The sequence below is a fragment of the Papaver somniferum genome, chromosome 1, assembly GCF_003573695.1.
Source record: "Papaver somniferum cultivar HN1 chromosome 1, ASM357369v1, whole genome shotgun sequence".
Classification (NCBI taxonomy): domain Eukaryota; kingdom Viridiplantae; phylum Streptophyta; class Magnoliopsida; order Ranunculales; family Papaveraceae; genus Papaver; species Papaver somniferum.
Window position 1 is genome coordinate 30232807 of NC_039358.1, and position 19991 is coordinate 30252797.

The 19991-nt window shown below is 38.2% G+C and overlaps 1 protein-coding gene across 1 annotated transcript; it reads right to left on the bottom strand.

Annotated features, from left to right (window-relative positions):
* Window positions 1-10323: 10323 nt before the first annotated feature.
* On the bottom strand, window positions 10324-14524 carry LOC113282203 (probable inactive receptor kinase At5g10020). The gene is made up of 3 exons (XM_026531178.1): window positions 13421-14524; window positions 11456-13138; window positions 10324-11124 (listed from the first exon to the last, which is right to left on the bottom strand). Exons 1-3 carry the CDS (start codon window positions 14385-14387, stop codon window positions 10541-10543), a joined length of 3234 nt encoding a protein of 1077 aa, XP_026386963.1. The 5' UTR covers window positions 14388-14524; the 3' UTR covers window positions 10324-10540.
* Window positions 14525-19991: the final 5467 nt, after the last annotated feature.

Below are 19991 nucleotides of genomic sequence, written 5' to 3' on the forward strand. Positions count from 1 at the left end.
TATTGTTCAAGTTTTTCTGTTTTCTTTTCTTCCCTTTTACTAGTACTATATTAGCTGAAACCATGGATTCCAAACAGGGACTATTTTTTTTTATTTTTTTCCGCTAAAGAAAATAGACAGTTACTGCTAGCTGAATTTCTTGTTTGGAGAAGTTACCATTCTAACAGAAGTAGATGATACCATAAATTCTCTGAAGAAGAAGCTAGCTAGACTAGAGTCAAGGAATTAAGATTTCAATGTTACTGTTTGTATGAATCTTGATCGTTGTATACTATTACTTGGTGAATTTACAGTAGAGATGTTTGTTGTATACTTGGTGTGCTAAAACTCGCAAGGCACTTTATTTTATTGGTATTGGGCCTCGGCCCACTATCCAAATGAAAAAAAAAAAACAAAACTGAATCCATTCAGGTGAAGGTATCTTACTGATGCTTGTCCCAGACAATTACCTGGAAGCAAGGATTGCTAAGTTGGTTAGTTTTTTACCCATGAGCTCAGAACGACAATGATCTAACTTTATTAGATGATAAAAGGCGTTCCAAAATGTTGCTGCATTGAAGAACAAAAGTTTGAGATAAAGAAGCTTCAAAGAAGGATTTTGCAAGATATTAACGAAATCTCAATTGCCAAAGATCATGAGCTAGCGCAGAGGCAATTGGAGAAGGTTCAAATTCTCAAATTAGTCATCTACATAAGATACGATCGTTTGCGCTATATATGTGATGGAGGTGCTAAGTTCCACGCTTTTCCTAAGAGAAATTGTCTTTCGCCCAAGGCCGCTAGAAAGCCAGCCAAGCTTCGCGGCATCAACATATGCATATTCGCAACTCGAAGGCACGTCATGCCTCCAATTTCTTACTTTAACCTTCTACCCTTATTGGCTACTTAGTTTAGAACGATTTTTTGGGAAGCAGCCTTTTTTTGAGGGGACCATTGTTTTATAAGGCCATCTACCCTATACTTATAAGGGATGTCCTAAAGTGTAGACATTACTAATTTGCCCCCTAACCCTAATTGAGATTATAACTAAACTAATAACTACCAAAATATAAAAAAACCTAATCTAATCTATTAACAAAAACCAAAATCAGACTACCCTACAGCCGCACAAAGAAAAAAAAAGTCTTCTTCTTCTTCTTCCTCCTTTCAACATCGTCTTCATCGATTAATCGTCGATTCATAAAATTTTCATCGTCGATTAATCAATCGACTATAAGAATGGTTCTTCGAAAGAAAACCAAAAGACTCCCAGGAACAGGTCCCCCATTAGGACATCTAGCAAATCAACCAAGTGATTTTGAGATTCATAAAGAAGTGGAAGAGCCAAGTGAATCCATAATCCAGTATAATAGACGCAGTAAGAAGCCTGATTCTTCCATGGGACCGATTCGCAGGTATTTCCCGAGAAACCCATTTCTTTTAATTTGATTTTCATCGATTCAATTGATTAGAAATCATCAAAATAGGGTTCAAATTGAAGTTACAGTGTTTAGTTCGGTTAGAGCGTCTTTTATTGTTTCCCTAGTTTCTTAACCGAACTCCATGAAACGAAGAACACGAAGAACAGTTCGGTTTTATAGGATTGAAAACTAGGTTACCGAACTCGTGAGTTCGGTTGTTTCGCAAAAAAATTGTTGAACTGCCATGTAACCGAACTATAGCCATATTACCAAAAATAGGAAAAAAATCCATGTAACCGAACTGTTTGATTTTTCCCAAAATTTCTAGTACCCACACTACTGAACTCTAGCACCTTTGTTCGGTTGTTTCGCATAAATGTTTAAAACTGCCATGTAACCGAACTGTACCCTTATTACAAAAAAAAAAAAAAATTGTCCATGTAACCGAACTGTTCTTTTTTTCCCTATATGTTTAGTACCCATATAACCGAACTTGTTCCAATATGTTCGGTTTGTCCGCAAAAAACATTGACAAACCGAACTCTTGGCTATTTACATATATATGTGGAGTTCGGTTTTCTCGAAAAATAATTGAGTAACCGAACTCTACCCTGGAACACGATTTTTTTTTCTTGAGTTGGTTTTTTTTCGTGAATTATTCCTTATTTCTTTTGTTTTTTTGTTTAGTGGCAAAGGTAAGAAATCTAACCAACCATTACCGGAAGATTTGAGAACTCCCACGCCTAGAGGCCCAAAACACTTAGGTGACGATAAGCGTGGAATCAAAAATGCTAAGTATGGAGGTGGGTCATTACCGGGTGTTGTCATCCAAGATGGTGTCAATAGAGATAATGTTGACAACGTAATCCAACAAGTTAATGAAGAGATCGTGGAAGAGATGAGAAGTCAAGAACATAATCAAGGTGGAGAAAATGAACTAGCTCAAGGAGGAGGAAATGAGGGTGGCGATGATGAGGGTGAAAAAGATGAGGAAGGCGGAGACAAGGATGAAGATAAGGATGATGATGAATTAGAGGAGGGCTCGGATGAAGAGGAAGAAGAAGAGGAACAAGCAGACATAGTGGTAAAGAGACCTAGAAAGACGCCTAAAAAGCCTTGTGCTTGATATTCGTACATTCCTCATAAGGATTTGTGTTTGCCTCCAAAGAAACCAACATATGGTACTCCAAGAGATGGCGGGGAGGTATTGATGGGCTACAAAAACTCATGGGCTGCTAAGATCTTTGCAACAAAGGTATGGTTCAATCTTAACCATCAAGATTTAGATTTCTCAGTCATTTTATTATATTTTGACATATATTTTTTTTTCTATATATATTAGTATATAAGATATGATGTTGTTTTTTTAGGATCATAAAAATGTTGTTCGTGTTTTGAAACGTCAAAAGAACAAGGTATGGAATATAGAAAATGAGTGTGATGAGGTCCGCCTGACGGTATTTGATTATGTACTATGGAACGGGATACAACATGCGCACCAAAAATTTGACGTTGTCACTGTTACTGCATTTGCCGAGAGGGCTTATCCATAAACGGATACCTTTCATCTACCTTTTGGTGAGATGGCAATAACTCCGGATGATTGTTTTAGAATCAAATCCCTACCAATTACAGGAACAAGTGTTCGAGATGGCTACGATCCCTCGATGAGTTATGAAGTTCTTGAAAAACTAGTCGAAAGGTGTCTAGGATGGAGTGATAAAAAGGCACAATGTGAGTTTAGGCGAGCTAATAAAGAGCCTAAGGAAGGTGATGAGTATAATGAGTTTGAGGAAGACCGCATGTACAAGAAGAAATTGAAAAAGATCAAGCTCAAAACCTTGTTTGATGAGTTTTCAGGGACGAAAGATTTGGTTGCTCAAGGAAAGTTGGTGATGACAGAGGAGAAGACTAAGCACCATGTGACTACTTATTTGTTATATCAACTTGGAACCATCTTCTTCCCTGACACTTCAGGCCACGTGGTAAATGCTCATTACCTCCAGCTATTGGACCCCTTGGATGAGGTGAACAACTACTCTTGGGGCATTGCGGTTCTTTCATTCGTTCAAGTGGAACTCAGAAAAGCTTCGAGGCTTAGGAGTCTATATTTTGGAGGCTTATACACCCTTGTTCAGGTACCCCGTTAAATTATCGTCTGTGTGTTTGAATATATAAGTGAATGAATATGTATTGTTACTAATCATATTGCGAATGTATTATTTTTTGCCTCTTCTCATAGGTTTGGGTGTACGACCACTTCCCTAAACTGCAATTGTCTAATGCTCGCACTCCTTGGTCTTATGGGAAGCCTACATCCGGTAAATATGAATTTTTAAACTCACAGGAAAAGAATAAGGGAAAAAAGGTGTTGGAGTTGAGGGATACATTGGATAAGTTAACAGTGGAAGATGTGGTTTTCCATCCTTACAGCATTGCATCAGATGAAGACGAGGAGGATGTTGATGTTATTGATTTCTCACCTGTTGCGGGTTATAATGGACCGTTGTTTCATCTTGGGGGTGTACAATGTATAATCCTCGAAGAGTACTTAGACAACTTTCTTGTGTCCAAAATGTCCCACAAGTGGAAAAATTCAAGGTAAAGAAGGTCAGAACTAAGAACAACGAGAAGAATTTCATCCCCAAATACGATCCTTCTCCATTAGTGGACCACTGGAAGAACTTTGGGGATTATCTTGTTCCAGTCGAAGAGTTACAAGATTCGTTTGATGAGCCAAATGCCGCTGACGATGGATATATGGAATGGTATGAACATTTTTCTCATCCTGGTGTAATAAACAGTGTCCAACAAGCCCGTGATGATAAAGCAAAAGCGACGACAATGGATAAAGAGGCTCAGAAGATTATGAAGCCTACCCCTATGTGTGGTGATGAGGCCTTGATCTTGTGGAATTTGGCGGTAAGATATTTACTCTTACTTTTGTTTTTCAAAATGTTATAAAGTATTGAAAAATAATAGTGACTTATTTTTTTGATGAGAAAAGGTGAAAGCAAGTGCTAAATTGTTGAAGAAATTGATGGCAAAAATCCGAAGTGGAGAGCCGATGGACACTCGAGAACAAACAGACCTCTACAACCAAATAACTAATGTTTTTAATCCCGACCTTGTCGATACAAGCCAGGTTGATCCAAGCCAGACCATGCCGTTGAAAAGGAGTCTCCAACAAGGGGAAGGTTCAAGTCGGATGGTTCAACAACAAAACAGTGGAGATGACACTCCTAGTGACGAAGGACGACCTAAAGCTCCTAAACGCAAGAGTAGAAAAGTTTCTCGTAGTAGTCGTGGTAAATGAGTGATTGCAACAATTAGTAGTTTGTTTTCTTATGTTTGGAAAACTTTTTTATTGCGGATTTGGTAGTTTGTTTTCTTATGTTTGGAAGACTTTTGTTTTGCGGATTTGGTAGTTTGTTTTCTTATGTTTTCTTCCAACATTTAGTTATATGGATTACTAAATGAATTTCATAATTTGGTCTTATGTTGTTGTTGTTACATTCATGCTTAAATTAAAATTTTGGATTCAACACAAGTAGTTCGGTTTGATCGCAAATTTACAGTGTAACTGAACTCAGCTTTCAGTTATATCGCAAATGTCCAGTGTAACCGAACTCAAGAGTTGAACAAAAACGAAAACATGCCAAAACATCCAGAGTCAGGTTTGTTTAACAAGGAAAAAACGACATGTCACCCAATTGAACAGTTCGGTGATCTACAAAAAAAATACGATGTAACCGAACTCAGCGTTCGGTTTTATCGCAAATGTGAAGTGTAACTGAACTCAGGGGTTGAACAAAAACGAAAACATGCCAAAACATCCAGATGCAGGTTCGGTTAACTAGGAAAAAACGTCAACTCACCGAACTGAGCAGTTCGGTGACCTGCAAAAAATACGTTGTAACCGAACTTTAATATTCCAAAAAAATGACATTGTTCGGTTACCTGCAGAATTTTACCAGGTAACCGAACTCAAGCTTTGAGACAACATTGTACTTGATCTGACTCAAAAAAAGGCTATTTTTATATCCGTTACAAACCTAAATGCTATATATATGTGTCTCATGATTAACATTTCTTTAAATCAAAATGGCAATTCCTAGTCATAAATTTACTCTTGATATGATGATGTTCAAAAGCATACATATATTCTAGCCAAAGGTACATCTAATCATCCCCAAGGGAAACTGCATTTCCATGTATAATTTTGTTCGATTCCTCCAAAGCTTTCCACATCTCCATGTTATGTTCATACATAATGCACCAACCCAACATCGTGTCGGGGTTAAATCCATTCCAATAAGAGTATGCGCATATCGGAGGCAATGGACAATTGTCTTCTAACCGGAGGCCTACAAAATGGTTGTTGTTAACCAACGCAATCACCACTCTCCTGCGTCTAAGTTGCTCGACACATATGGTTGTTTTGGGAGTGTAAGTGAAACTAGCACCTTTTGAGAAATAGTGAACCACACGATTGAATGCGTCGGCGATTAAGTGCCCACATATCGGCATGCCCATCCAATGATCCCTTGTGATTGGATTGCCCCCATGGAGAAGGATTTGATACCTAAGGAATTGCATGTTGAGGCTATCATCCCCATCGGACAACATTCTCTTGTAAAATTCCGGTTTTTCCGTTAGCTTCATCTTCATCCTTTGACGAATATAAGTGATTTCATTATCATCATATAGTTTGGAACCTTGAGTGAAAGGCCCTAGTTGTTCCTTGACAATGTGGAAACCGCAATTACCATCCGGAGGGACATAATTGATGGATATGACATAATCTCTAATATAAGGAGGTAGCTCTTCCAAGTACCTTTTATCAACATGAGCTGGTGTATCATCAATTTCCTTTTGCTTCACTTGACTTGGTTCCGACGGAGTGGGTTGAGAGCGTAACATCGGTCCTTTTTTTTTCATATTTCTTTCACTTGACTCGCCTTTTTGAATAATATTCCTTCCCCTTTTCTTTGAATCTTCTTGGTACTTCGCCGCGGTATGATCATGCCCACAAGGATATCTAGTAAAAGGGGTCATTTCACTTGCCTTCTTAGCCAACACCTTTGTATATTCTCTAACTTGTTTTTTTTGTTTCTTTGGTTTTTTGCCTACCTTTGCCCTTGCCTTTATCCGGTTCTTGCACATTCTCCTAAGTATGCGGAAAAACGATTGGCCGCATGTCATCCCAAAAGATTTGCCTTTCGAGTTTGCTCATGTTCCGGTACATTTCGATAACCGCTCTTCCCATTTCATTGTCACCAAACTCTTCACCGACATCGCCCTTTGGAGGAGGGACAAAACTTAATTGTTGCCAATGTGGATCAATATCGCTTTAAGGAATTATGCCATGTTCATACTTAGCTATCATGTGGAGACAAGGGAGTCCCATAGACTTCATCATGTTGCAAAAACACACCTCGTCCGGCTTGGTTCCCCATATGTCAATCAATTTCACCTCAACCATTAACCTCTTGATGCAAGCATGTGAAACATTATAGTGGAGTCCCTTAAACAACCGAAGGTCCGCCATTTTCTTGATGTTACCATCTTTGTCTACAATCTTTGTGTACTTCATGATGCGGCTTTTTTGGAACTTCTCTTTAATTCTCTCAATATCGCGTTTTAAGTAACTCTCCATTGCGTTAAACACAACCACAAAATTATCGACACATCCAAAGAGATTTTTCTTCAACCGGTGGTGAGCCGATTCTACCAAACTTGTCGCTTGATTCCCAAAGTGTTTATAGTTGTTGGTAAAAGCATAAACGAAGCGCTCTTTGTGCGGTTCCAACCATTGCTCCACCACATACGTTATTATATCCTCCGGATATTCGGGGCTAGACTAATTTTCTCTAAATTCGACAAGATTTAGATAATACTCTTCTTCGGTGAGATACCAAGTCAATGACTCCCATTCCCCGGAGAAGGCAACCCATTTAGCGTGATTTATGGCGTATTGTTTATCGAATTCCTCTTTTTCATCCGCTTGTTCATCTTCCGGTAGCGTACTAATCTCTTCCAATCCTTTCCTCTTAGGTGGACAAAGTTGAGGCTTGCACCTATTCATCACATTGCACCATATATGAAATGTACAAAGCATATTATGTGCTAATGGGAAGACTTTCTCTATTGCGTTCATCAATGCTACGTCATTGTCCGTCAAGATAACCCCGGGGATCTCATTATCTCGGTAGATCGCCTTCACTTGTTGTAGCACCCAAGTGTAACTTGGTTCTTGCTCGTCCTTTAGAAAACAAAAAGCAACGGTAAACGGTGACTTCGTCGACGTACGACCAACAATGTTCAAAAATGGCATCTCGTATTTGTTTGTCTTGTAAGTGCAATCCATTATAAGAACTTCATGGAATGATTGAGCCAATTGAACACTCTTCGGATGGGCAATGAAGAGATGAGTTATTTCTTCTTCCGGGCCCACCTTCTTTTGAACCGCGTAGCCTTTCTCTTGAGCCAAAAAAAATAATTGTTGCATTACTTTTCTATCATTTCATTCATTCCTTTTAATCGTCTCAATTGCATTGTAAATGGTGTACAAAGATGATACTTTACCCGGGTTATCATGCTTTAATAAGCGAAGCATTGTGGAAGGTGGAATACACAATTTCCTATACTCGGCTATTTTTCCATTTCTCGAGGAGTGAGCCTTGCGGCCATTGCATGCCCTTCAAGATCATCCGGACGAGGGTGGTTATGACGACCTACCACCTTATCCATAGCTAGAAACCATTTCATCGTTAATTTGCTCTTGCTAAATACTAGCTTGAACGGACATTTGATTTTCTTTGAGCACGTTGTGTTCTTCCTCGTCGTCTTTCCTTTATACTCATAACCCTTCCTCTTGTGACTAACTTCGGGATCTCCACTTCTCTCACAAACCATTTCAAAACGAGTGTTGCTTTCTTTTCCATTCAAAACCAAGACGCAATTGACTCTCTTGGCATGTTCTCTATCCCAATTCTTCGCATCAATAGGTAAGTCAAATACCAACTCATTCGCATAGTGGGTAGATGTATCTTCGAACAACATACCAATCGGAGAAGGTTGATCCTGCATTGGTATAGGTTGTTATTCCATTTACAAGAAATGTAACAACATCAATGCAATCACAAATAAGTTCGGTCACATAATAATTTTATCAGGGAAACCGAACTCATTGTTCGGTTGGTTAAGCAAGTTGCAAAGGAACCGAACAAATAAAAGGAACCGAGTTCGGTAACATGTGAATTTTATCGCAACAACCGAACTAATAAAAGGAACAGAGTTCGGTTACGTTGTAGTTTATGTAGATAACCGAACTAGACACTGGAACTTCAGATTTTTTTGTTTGTTAATTTCGATTGGTTATGCTGTTAGGTTCAAGTTTGCGAAACAACCGAACTTATTAAACATAGTTCGGTTAGATAGTTGGTACATGCCGTTTGCGAACCAACCGAACTGTATACACTTGGTTAAACTTTATTTTTACGTAAAGTTCGGTTAGTTGCGAACCAACCGAACATAACACTGCATCTCAGAACTTCCATTAATGTGGAGTTCGGTAACCTGCGTGTTTGGATAAAGTAACCGAACTACATCTTCAAATGAGTTAGGTTACTTATTCATCTCACAAGGAAACCGAACTACACCTTCAGAACAGTTCGGTTACATGTTCTTCATATAATGTAACCGAACTTTGCAAAATCCAGTTCAAAAATTTACATTTTGGGGAAGTTTCTACCAATTCAACATACATTATCTAAGTTTGGAGCATACATGTTCACCCAAATACTCTTCCTCCGGTTGTGGTTGATAAAATCCATCATTTTCATTTTGAGTTTCATTTTGGGGAAGAATAGAATCACCATCTAAGAAATAAGTCAAATCCGGATCATTTTGAAGATTAACAAATATTCTAGGAGAGGATGGAGATGAAGAATCGGATAAGTTTTCATCACTTGAATACTCAAAAGGGGTGAATTGGAAAAAAAAAATATTTTCCATGTTTTTCTCCTTCATCTTCTCTAACTCTACTCTCACAATAATTCTACTCAACTAATAATAAACCCATCTTTTAATTTAATCTCACTAATTGTTTTTAACTAAATCATTTCACTAATCATAACCTAAATTAATTAAGAGGGTAGATTAGGTATTAAATAAATAACTAGATATGGGGTGACCTAGAATTACTTCTAATGTCTTTACCCAAAATAAAACCATGGTCCCCCAAAAAAACCATGGTCCCAAAAAATCGTTCTTAGTTTAACACCAATCTATTGGTATTGGGCCTAGGCCCACAATCCAAATGAAAAAAATTTGAAACCAGATCTGAACCCCGAAAAAGTGACAAGCTTCCAAATGAAAATACCTATGGAATTCGCACCAATGAGAGAGAGAGACAGCTAAGTTAATCTTCCTTCAGATCGTTACGTTATCTATGATTATATTTGCGGGTCCTCTGTTGATCCATTCACCTGAAGGCATCTTACTGATGATATGCTTGTCCTTGCTTCCAGGTCAGGCAATATCATGCGACTCCACTATTGAAAATGCAACCACATTGAAGCTAACACAAAATACTCCCAACTAGATTGACCATCCGTTCATGGCTTGGACAAAGCATTGCCTAAAAAGGTGGTCTATAGTTGATTAATGCAACGGCTTAATCAGTTTCTCCTAATTGCACCGGAATCTGTGTGAAGGTGGAGTGGTTGTGACCGGTTATGATTACGCCAATTGTATTCTCAATGATTTTAGGGAGCTAGCTTGAAACCTTGAATAACAGGCATGGACATGTACTATGAATCGCAACATAAAGAAATGGTTGGAAATGGCTTGACATCCTGCAGAGATAGGATTCGTCTGCATTTTCATCTATAACAGAGAAAAGGAAAGAGACAAAAGATCAAGCTCAAAACTCAAATAATATCAATCAATCAATGGAATCAATCATATCCCTTTACAAGACGAAAAAGAAAAAAAATGAAGATTAGCCAACATCAAAAGGCTTACAAAAAAAGAAAACCCAACTAAGGAGGAAAAATAATCAAAAGTCAGCAGGAGAAAGAGAAGAAAAAAACTAATTCCCCAATGATGAAACATTTACAGAAGACAAAAAAAATTTAAACAGACACATAACACAATTCCTCATATATGGTTCTGATGTTAGGCCTCTCATTTACAGGGAGGATGCATTTAAGTGATACGGAAAGCAAATCATCCATGGCTTTTTGAGATGTTTGCTCACCACTTGCAATCATCTCTCTATCGAAACACTCTGTTCCCCGACCTTCGTGAGCACACAACCTGACCCAATCCGTGAGATCGACAGCTCCTGACTGACCAGAGATAATGTCACCTGCACTTCTTCTTGTTAACAGTTCCATGAGTATTACTCCAAATGCGTAAACATCTGCCTTATATGACGGTAGGGGTTTTGATGCACTACTTAACTCTGGGGCACCATATCCCATGGCTCCAAAATTTAATATCTGTTCTGCAGTTCCTGCGGGTGTCATTAGGCGATGGAGACTGTAATCTGTGATCCTAGCATTAAGATCTGTTCCACTCAGAAGTATATTTGTTGGCTTCAGGTTACCATGAGGAAGGCTTTTATCATGGAGATAACACAGTCCCCGAGCAACATCCACAGCAACCTTTAGTCTTTGCCGAAAGGATAATCGAGAGTATCTTCGCGGTGTTCCTTCTGCAATTTGTAACATTTTTCATCAGAGATAAGACTCTATGTGAATATCAAAGGCAAGACCGAAAATCCAACAATATAATAAAACTAAGACATGATCTTCCTCCATCAATCATGAAGAGAGCTTTTAACGATTATTTCGTGTGTAGAAATGGCTAGAATTAGATAAAGCAGTTTATATAGAAACATTGCAACCATTATGATATGAAATAACCATACTCAAGAAGCATCAACTAACAAGCAAAAAGCTGCAGTTAGATACAGAAATAAAATGATCAGACGAACTAACAACAAAAATTGTAACCTAAAAAAGATCAAGTCATAGAATGCTTACCGTATAGATGCAGCGCCAAGCTATCTCCAATGAGATAATCTGCTAGAATCAGTCTTTCCTGTTCTCTAGGCCCCCAATAATATGCCCTTAGAGAAACAACATTTGGATGTCTAATAGATCCAATTTTTTTTGCTTCCTTAGCGAATTCCTTCTTATGCTTTACCAGGCCTACTCGCAACCACTTCACTGTCAACATGTGTCCACTATCTAGGGTAGCCTTGTATAGAGTCCCATGGCTGCTTCTACCAAGAACTTCAGCTGGGGCACGAGATAGTTCTTCAGCAGTAAATACAATTGAATTGTCAAGGAAAAATAGCTCTCCAGCCAATCTATCTGGTGAGTACACATTTAACATCGCAGGTTGCTCATAAGCCTCAGCAAAACGAGGAGATGAAGATAACGGAGACCCTGGAGAAGACCGCCATCCAGAGATTGGAGGATTATCGGACGTGTCAGGTTTTGTAACTTCTGGATCCGCTACTCCTCTTCGCCCCGACATATTACGCTCAACAGTTTCGGTTACCAATTCTTTCTTCCCAGACAAGGATCTTAAATTTGAAGTTAGCAAGTGATCATTAGAAAAGCTCATCGAACTAGTAGGTGGAGGTGTAGTCGCAGTTTTATGGAAACTGAAAAAGGAAGGACGAGCAAATCTTCCTAACTTAACATCTCTTCCTGTATTTCCACTGCTGAATCCATTTCCACCAGAATATCCATGGAAGTTCGCACGATAATAAGCGACCACAACAAAGCAAATCAAAATTAATACGCCCACAGACGCAACAATAATTGCTATTCGAACACTAGATGATTGTGCTTTGTGGTGATGCTGATCTGTCTGCTTTGCCCCATTAACATTAGCATCTGTAGGCATGTCTTTTGGAAGAACTAGCATACTATTCCCAGGCCGATATGAGCTGGTAGGGAAACGATCTCTCAAGTCTTCAGGAAGAGGACCTGATAGATCATTGTTGGAAACGTTAAATACCTTTAGATTTGACGAAAGCCCGCTAGGGATCTTACCATTGAAATTGTTTCCAGATAAATCCAAGTACTCCAAGCCATCAATCTTGCCCAGTTCGCTTGGTATCTGCCCTGACAATTTGTTATTTGCAACATTTAGCAATTTAAGCCTCCCCAAATTACCTATATCTGAAGGCAAAGGACCTGATAACGAGTTCTTCGACAGATCCAGGGATTCTAGAGCTGGAGAAGACGGTAGAACTAACAATTCGGACGTATGAGAACCTTGAAAAGGGATTGACCCCGTAAGCTGATTTCCTGAGAGATTCAGATTCATCAAGGGCATCGAAGTGAATAAGCTTCCTGGAATAGAGCCAGTAAGTTGGTTGGAACTAAGGTCTATAACCGCCAGCTTCTGAGAATTCCCTAATGTAGGGGGAACACCACCTGTTAAAGTATTATTGCTGATTCTAAGAGAGACCAAACTTCCGAATTGCAAAGTTGAGTTTGGTAAGCTTCCTGATATTGCATTTGAACTCAAATCAATAACCTCTAATGTGCTCCCCCAATTCTGCATAACAGATATGTCTCCAACAAAAGCATTTCTGCTCAAATCAACCGCCAACAAGCTTCCCAAAGTAGACGGTAGAGACCCAGACAATGAATTTGATGAAAGATTCAGAGACTGGAGAGTCGATGAATTTATACTCGGAATAGTACCTGCAATAACAACAACCTTAAAATGTCAGCTGTAAACTCCGCCACAGTTTCACAAAGTACACAATGACTAAGCTGTCTCTAATACCCCCTCCTTGAGTATAAAAAACCCCCCTTGCAATCTCCTAAACACCCCATTTCGATTTGTTACTCCCTCTTAATTTCAGAGATCAGGCATTACACCATACAAATAGATAATGGACGAATAAAAGCTACCTAACCAGATACAATCTAGACATTTTTCAATGAATATTTTTCAACAGAACTAATATAACAATTTCATACCTGAAAATCCATTCCCGCTGAGGTCCAGTTCTCGCAACGGAATCATAGTCGCAAACAACTCTGGTGGTACAGGACCATGTAACTTATTATTCCCAACCTTCAAAACTTGAAGTGTAGGTATTGAACCAAACGATGGCAACTGACCGAAAATCTGATTATCACCCAAATCCAAAACTTCCAAATTCTTAAACAACTGAATCGAATCAGACGAAAAGAACTCTCCATTCAATCTATTCTGACTTAAATTTACATATCTAACAGTATTCGACAACGTCGATATATTCCCAGAAAGTCCACCATAGAACAAATTCCGACTCAAATCAACCCTTTCCACATTCCTCAGCTGCTTAAACAGATCACCAACATCTCCCCACAATTTATTAGAATGCACATCAAAAACTTTCAACTGCTGCAAATTATTCATCTCAGTAGGAAACCCTCCATCAAACCTATTTTTGGAGAGATCTAAATACAGCAAGCCCCATAACTCATTAATCCTACCGGGTATCGGACCATAAAATCCATTCCCTGATAGATCTAAATGTTGTAAAGTAGACATTGATCCAAGACCAGGAACAAGTCTACCAGAAAATGAATTCCCAGCTAAACTCAAATTAGTCAACATTTTCAAACCAATCAAAGTCTGAAACTTTAATTCACCAGATAACCCTAACCCTTCAAGAACAATAGATGTGACAGATTTACCTGTGATATCACACCCAATCCCATTCCAATTTTTCGGACAACCCCCATTAGACCCATCTCGATTCCATGTGTTTATAACTCTCCCAAGTGGATCATTTATCCCTTTCTTAAATTCAAGCAGAGATCGAATTTCTTCATCATCTTCTCCTGCTCCTGCTGCTACTCCAACACCAACCCCATTACTGTTATTACTACATCTACTACTACCCCCACTCAACAATAATACATACAGAAACCAGAATAGATTCAGATTGATTTGCATTTTTCTTTATCTCAAACCCTAGTTAAAATTACATGAGAGAAAAAAGGGGATTTTTTTCTGAAACCCTAGAAAATGAAATGAAATGAAAGAAGAAAAAAAATGAAGAAGAAGAAGAGGTAGAATAAGTCTCTCTTCTTCTTTGAGTCTGCAAAAAAAAAAAAAAAAAAAAGTAAAAAAATTTGTAAGAAAAAGGAAAAAAAGTTAGGGTTTTTATATTTTCTTGTTCCAGCTGCAGACCCAGACTGTGATTTTTTTTCTAGTGAGAGAGAAAGTGAGTTGGAGATAAAATACGGAAATTCCGTTAAAATGGCGGTTTTTAGAGAGAGAGAAGGAGAGGTTGGTGGGGTGTGAGAGTGAGTAACTACAGTCTGTAAAGGACATACCACTCACATGCTATTTTTTTAACGGTGGTTTTCTTAACGCCGTTAAACAAATTCTTTTTTTTTTTTATGATTTCCTTTTTGGTGTATATTTGGGGGGGGGTCAAAGTTTTAGGATAGTGGACTGGAGGTACTTGGTACTTACTGTTGGTTACTGTTTGTTTGGTTACATTGTGTGATCATTTTCAGCTTAATCCTGGAGGGACTTGGAGTTTTATGATGGTGGTGGATGGGGATTGATACATAGTGTGAAAAGTTATGATTGGGATGGTGACGACTCAATGGGGTTTCAGATTCGGAATCCATCGGATTGTCGGAATCACCAGTCACTAGTCACCTGTGTCCGCAACCTATATTCAAATGATCTCAGTTTTGAAACTTGTCGGCACCAAATTCTTTATTGATTCAAAATAAAAAACATCAGTTTCATTCGATATTTTTTTTGTTTTTTTGGAAATTCATTGCATTAAAAGATGACAAATGCTATCCCACACGACTTTGCGGGATGGCTTCCTGCAAAAGCGGCTTCTTTACCGTTGGATGATCAAATCAACGGTTAGATTCATATTCAGAATGGGACCCATCACTTTGAGAAAGGGACCCACCATTTCCCTAAAAGGTTCAAGGTTGTTAGATCTGGATTTTAGAATGATCTAACGGTAAAAGAGGCCGCTTGAGCGGGATAGCTTCCCGCAAGGTCGTGCGGGATAGCACTGCTCTTAAAAGATTAGTCAATCAGGCGAAGAGCCTGTTGAGCATTGTGTTTTACAAAAGGAGCGGTTTCTTGAAATAGCTCTCTCAACTCAGAGTTTGCATAGTTTGAGTGGAAATTTGAGGCTATCTCATGCAGTTTTGGCAACCAATCCTGTCTTAGGGAATTACATTCAAACTTGCAAAAATACAAAATATAATCTACATAGTCATCAATCAGTTCGTTGTTGCACCGTGACTGATGATTGTTCCATTTCTTCTTCGGTTCTTTTATAAGCGTTCTGTCGATGAGTTGGATGTTGCAGGTTCTTTGGTTTCAGACGATATCAAGACTCATTAGAATTACAAAACACCCATGACAAACAAATGTTTTTAGTAACACACTGTTTACATTATAGTTACTCATGTATTGGTGTTGGCATTGCATTTTATCAAACACAACGTATAATCTATTGGGTAAATGTCATAATCGAAAGATTTGTAAAGTGTTGGGATGTACATTTAAAAGCTGTTGTTTTTTTTACTTTTAGATGTCGAAAGTCGGAATTCAGTTCAGTAATATCATTTCAGAACGACTTTTAAAAACGCAAAAGCCAACTTTTTGTTTGCTTCTGACTTCTCATTTTGATATCCAAAGACGCTATTAGAGATCAAATTGCTTCTGACTTCAGCTTTTGATATCCATGTCAAACAAATGTTTTTGGTGACACACTATTTACGTTGTAGTTACTCATGTGCTGATGTGATTGGTTGTGTGGCACTTTATCAAACACAACACCCCAGGATAAATGCCATAATCCAGAGATTTATTAGGTGTCTTTTTTGACATTCAGAAGTCAAAAAATCATAAATTAGTTTGGTAATATCGTTTCACAAATGATTTCTAAAAAAAGAAAAGTCAATTTTTTGTTTGTTTGCATTAGTGTTGTAAAAATTTATTTTTGAACCATAAAGTTAGAGAAGCATAATGTCTGAGAAGTGACTGCATTTTTGACCGTGGAACTAACTGGGAATCAATAATTCATCTGTATCCCTACTACTGGGCATACTGTTGCGGTTTCTGAACTCGAAAAGTGATTTTTAATTATTGTCCGGGGAAAAAAATAGATTTAGAGATGATGAATGTGCATATATTTTATTGTTTCTCTGAATCGTCTTTACAAAATTGGAAAAATAAAATATTACTTTTGAAGAACTTGACAGGGGAATGCGCGTGTAACAATTACCATGTGTGTCCTTAAATGGGGCTTTTAAGTTTTCTTTCCTTAACTAGCTGGTCAGTCTGTGATAATCTGTGTCTGCATCATGCTGTTAATTAACTATTTGATCATTGAATTACACTGGAAGTGGAAACAGACTGCTAGTATTTTTTGGTACTGTTGATGACAAATCATTTTTTTGTTCATTGTGTCATCATTTTGAGCTAATCGCGGAGAGACTTGAGTTTTTGATGGGATTGATTGTTTCTACAAAGAGGATGAAATCTTGTGGATGGTACATATCGGTTTGAATTAGACAACGTTGTTGTCTGAAATCCTTGAGTTCTACAGAAAATCTCAACGTTGAGAAGCCAATGAAGAAGTAAAATGCACGGCTACTAATAGGGGTACCAAATTGTTTGGGGGTGTATCAATCCCTTAACAAAATAGTATATTTTGTCCTATATGTAATTTGGTACACCCCCAAACAATTTGATCCCCTATTAGCAATCTTGGTAAAATGCACATGTGTGATATTATTATTATTATGATGATGATCATCAGGTACAGTATATTAAACATTTGCAACTTGCCATCACTGCAGTACAGTACTGAGTTTCTAGCTCCAGGCTAGCGCGAAGTAAATTACTTTCACTAAGCAACATCAATCTAACTAGTAGCAGAATATATATTTCTACAAATGACTTCATTTTTCACCTTTTAAAAACATGAGCGTGCATATTCCTTCACATTTCGACTTTTAAAAACAGCAAAAAACTACCCTTTAGAAAACTTGACAGTGGGAAAATTTTAACCTGTGGTTAAATGGGGCTGTAATTAAGATGACACCAAATTATTCATTCCTTGAAGACACACATATTATACCTTGTCATCACAAAGCTCTGTACAATGCAGACAGATGATTTTCTTGGCATCAATGAATTACCTTTAAAATCATCATTTAATTATATTCCCAAAGGAACAATATAATTAATGTGGATTTATTCATTTAATCATCGTGTCATTTATGATCATTCAAGTACAAATACTACTGCTTCAGAAGTTTTTTTGCTCCAGGCTGGCGCAAGTAAATTACATTTCACTCACTGGTGTTGATTGGTAAAAATTGCTTTGGAAGATATGTGCAAATAGTGAGAGATGACAGTGAGACATTGTAACATGTACTGCTTCTAAATCCGACAGGGAAACAAATGGAAAAGACGATTATTCTTCCCATCGTGTCTGTCCGACGGTGCTGTTTTTTAATGCCATATCCCCCTAACTCTAGTCTAATCGACTAGTAAATAGTACTAAATAGACCCGGTGCAGTCCTAGCAGTAGTAGTACTAGGAGGATAGCAGCGGTACCACACTTACCCATTTTCTTCAAGAAAAGGTCCCACATGATGATTAAGACTCCAATATTTACACCATGTTTGTTTACTCCTGACTCATCTGAGTCGTCTGGATCTGAGTGAAATCACCTGACTCATCTGGATCTGAGTCGATATGTTTGTTTTGAATCAGATCTGACTCATCTGACTCGGAAATAAGTGAGTCAGTGGTTTGGTCCCATGAGTCAGGGGTATTTTGTTACCTGACTCAAATGAGTCCGAGTCAGGGGTTATGTCTGAGTCAGAGGTCGAGTCAGATCTAACTCAAAATGGAAAACAAACGGTCTGACTGCTGACTCGGTCCGAGTCAGGGGTTGACTCAGATTCAGACGCCGAGTCAGCTGCAAACAAACAAGTTTAGTCTCTAATATCTCGAGCTAAATTTTGTGTCACGAGATAGATCAGGAGTCTGTGTGTTATATTCGCTTAAGGAGAAGTGATATTTTTACTGTTGGATGATCATACTGTTCGGTAGCTATATCAAAGAGAATTTAGATTGCAATGCAGATATTGTGTTAAGAGATAGATTCAAAATCAAATATCGTATATCCGTTTTAGAAAAAATGATACTTTTATTTTATTTTTTCTAGTGCCACTTTTCCTTAAAACGAAAAGAGTGTGATTATGCTTGGTAAAATTTGAATTACAGGGATATTTTAGGTAACACTAGTTATACCGGTGTTTTTCATTTTTGAGTAACCCATGGTACAACAATTCCAACTAAGTTTAACGTGTCCGCCATATTCTTCCGGTTGTGGATTAGCATAATTTTTACATGTCAAAGGAAATGTATTTCCTCGTTACGTACACAAAACATGTGTCATTTGTAGAATTCATCACTCTTTTCCACTATGTTTGTTTACTCCTGACTCATCTGAGTCGTCTGGATCTGAGTCATCTGGATCTGAGTGAAATCACCTGACTCATCTGGATCTGACTCGATATGTTTGTTTTGAGTCAGATCTGACTCATCTGACTCAAAAAAATGTGAGTAAGTGGTTTGGTCCCGTGAGTCAGGGATATTTTGTCACCTGATTCAAATGGGTCCGAGTCAGGAGTTATGTCTGAGTCATAAGTCGAGTCAGATCTGACTCAAAATGCAAAACAAACGGTCTGACTGTTGACTCGGTCCGAGTCAGAGGTTGACTCAGATCCAGACGCCGAGTCAACTGCAAACAAACAAGATGTACGTCTTTCAATCTGACGGTGGTATCTAGTAGATAACGTGTATAGATTAATCAAATGTTATCGTTCTCTCGTCTTTTGGGGTTTGAAAAAAGCACTCACTCTTTCCAGCTATTCGCAACAGAATATCAAATTCGTATGCCCTGCCGCTTTACATATAATAAACGATGCCTGCTGCCTTTATACGCAGCACGTGCACAGCAAGAAGAAGCTGCATTTGGGGTTTAAATATGACATGGGCTCCCAAACTTTGCATTTCCCTGCTCCTGGATGCATTTCCTGCAAAAGGGAAACACGGTAAGTAGACATGTTTATGTAAAAAGAACCAAACTGCCAAATTGGATAAGGTTTTTTGTGGCTTCACGGGCCATGTAATGAGTTCGATTTTGGCGCATCTTCATGGTGAAATTCGTATTTCTGCATAATGATCAGAACAAATGCAATTTGGGGAGAAAGGTAAAAATAATTATGTATTTAAAAGACATAGGATGATAATGTAAGAGATAGGTTTGTAATTGATTGTAAAGTACTACGACGATCAGAGACGGATCCAAGATTCTCCCTTGGGTAGGGCTGGATTGTAATAGTCGATAATGCGGTCGAAGACCGCGGAATTTTTTTTTGGAATACATCACATAATTAGTGGCCAAATAGTGACCCACCCGTACAATAATAAAGAGCTAGGGAAATAAAAATTAAAACGAACACAAATAACAGAAAAACAAAGTGATTACCA

What these genes read in the sequence shown, in the direction of transcription:
- LOC113282203 (XM_026531178.1), bottom strand. Translation starts at nt 14,387, where the DNA reads ATGCAAATCAATCTGAATCTATTCTGGTTTCTGTATGTATTATTGTTG. An exon ending in CAGCGGGAATGGATTTTCAG is followed by an intron (nt 13,139 to 13,420) that starts GTATGAAATTGT and finishes TTGTTATTGCAG; the next exon opens with GTACTATTCCGAGTATAAAT. An exon ending in CTTGGCGCTGCATCTATACG is followed by an intron (nt 11,125 to 11,455) that starts GTAAGCATTCTA and finishes TACAAATTGCAG; the next exon opens with AAGGAACACCGCGAAGATAC.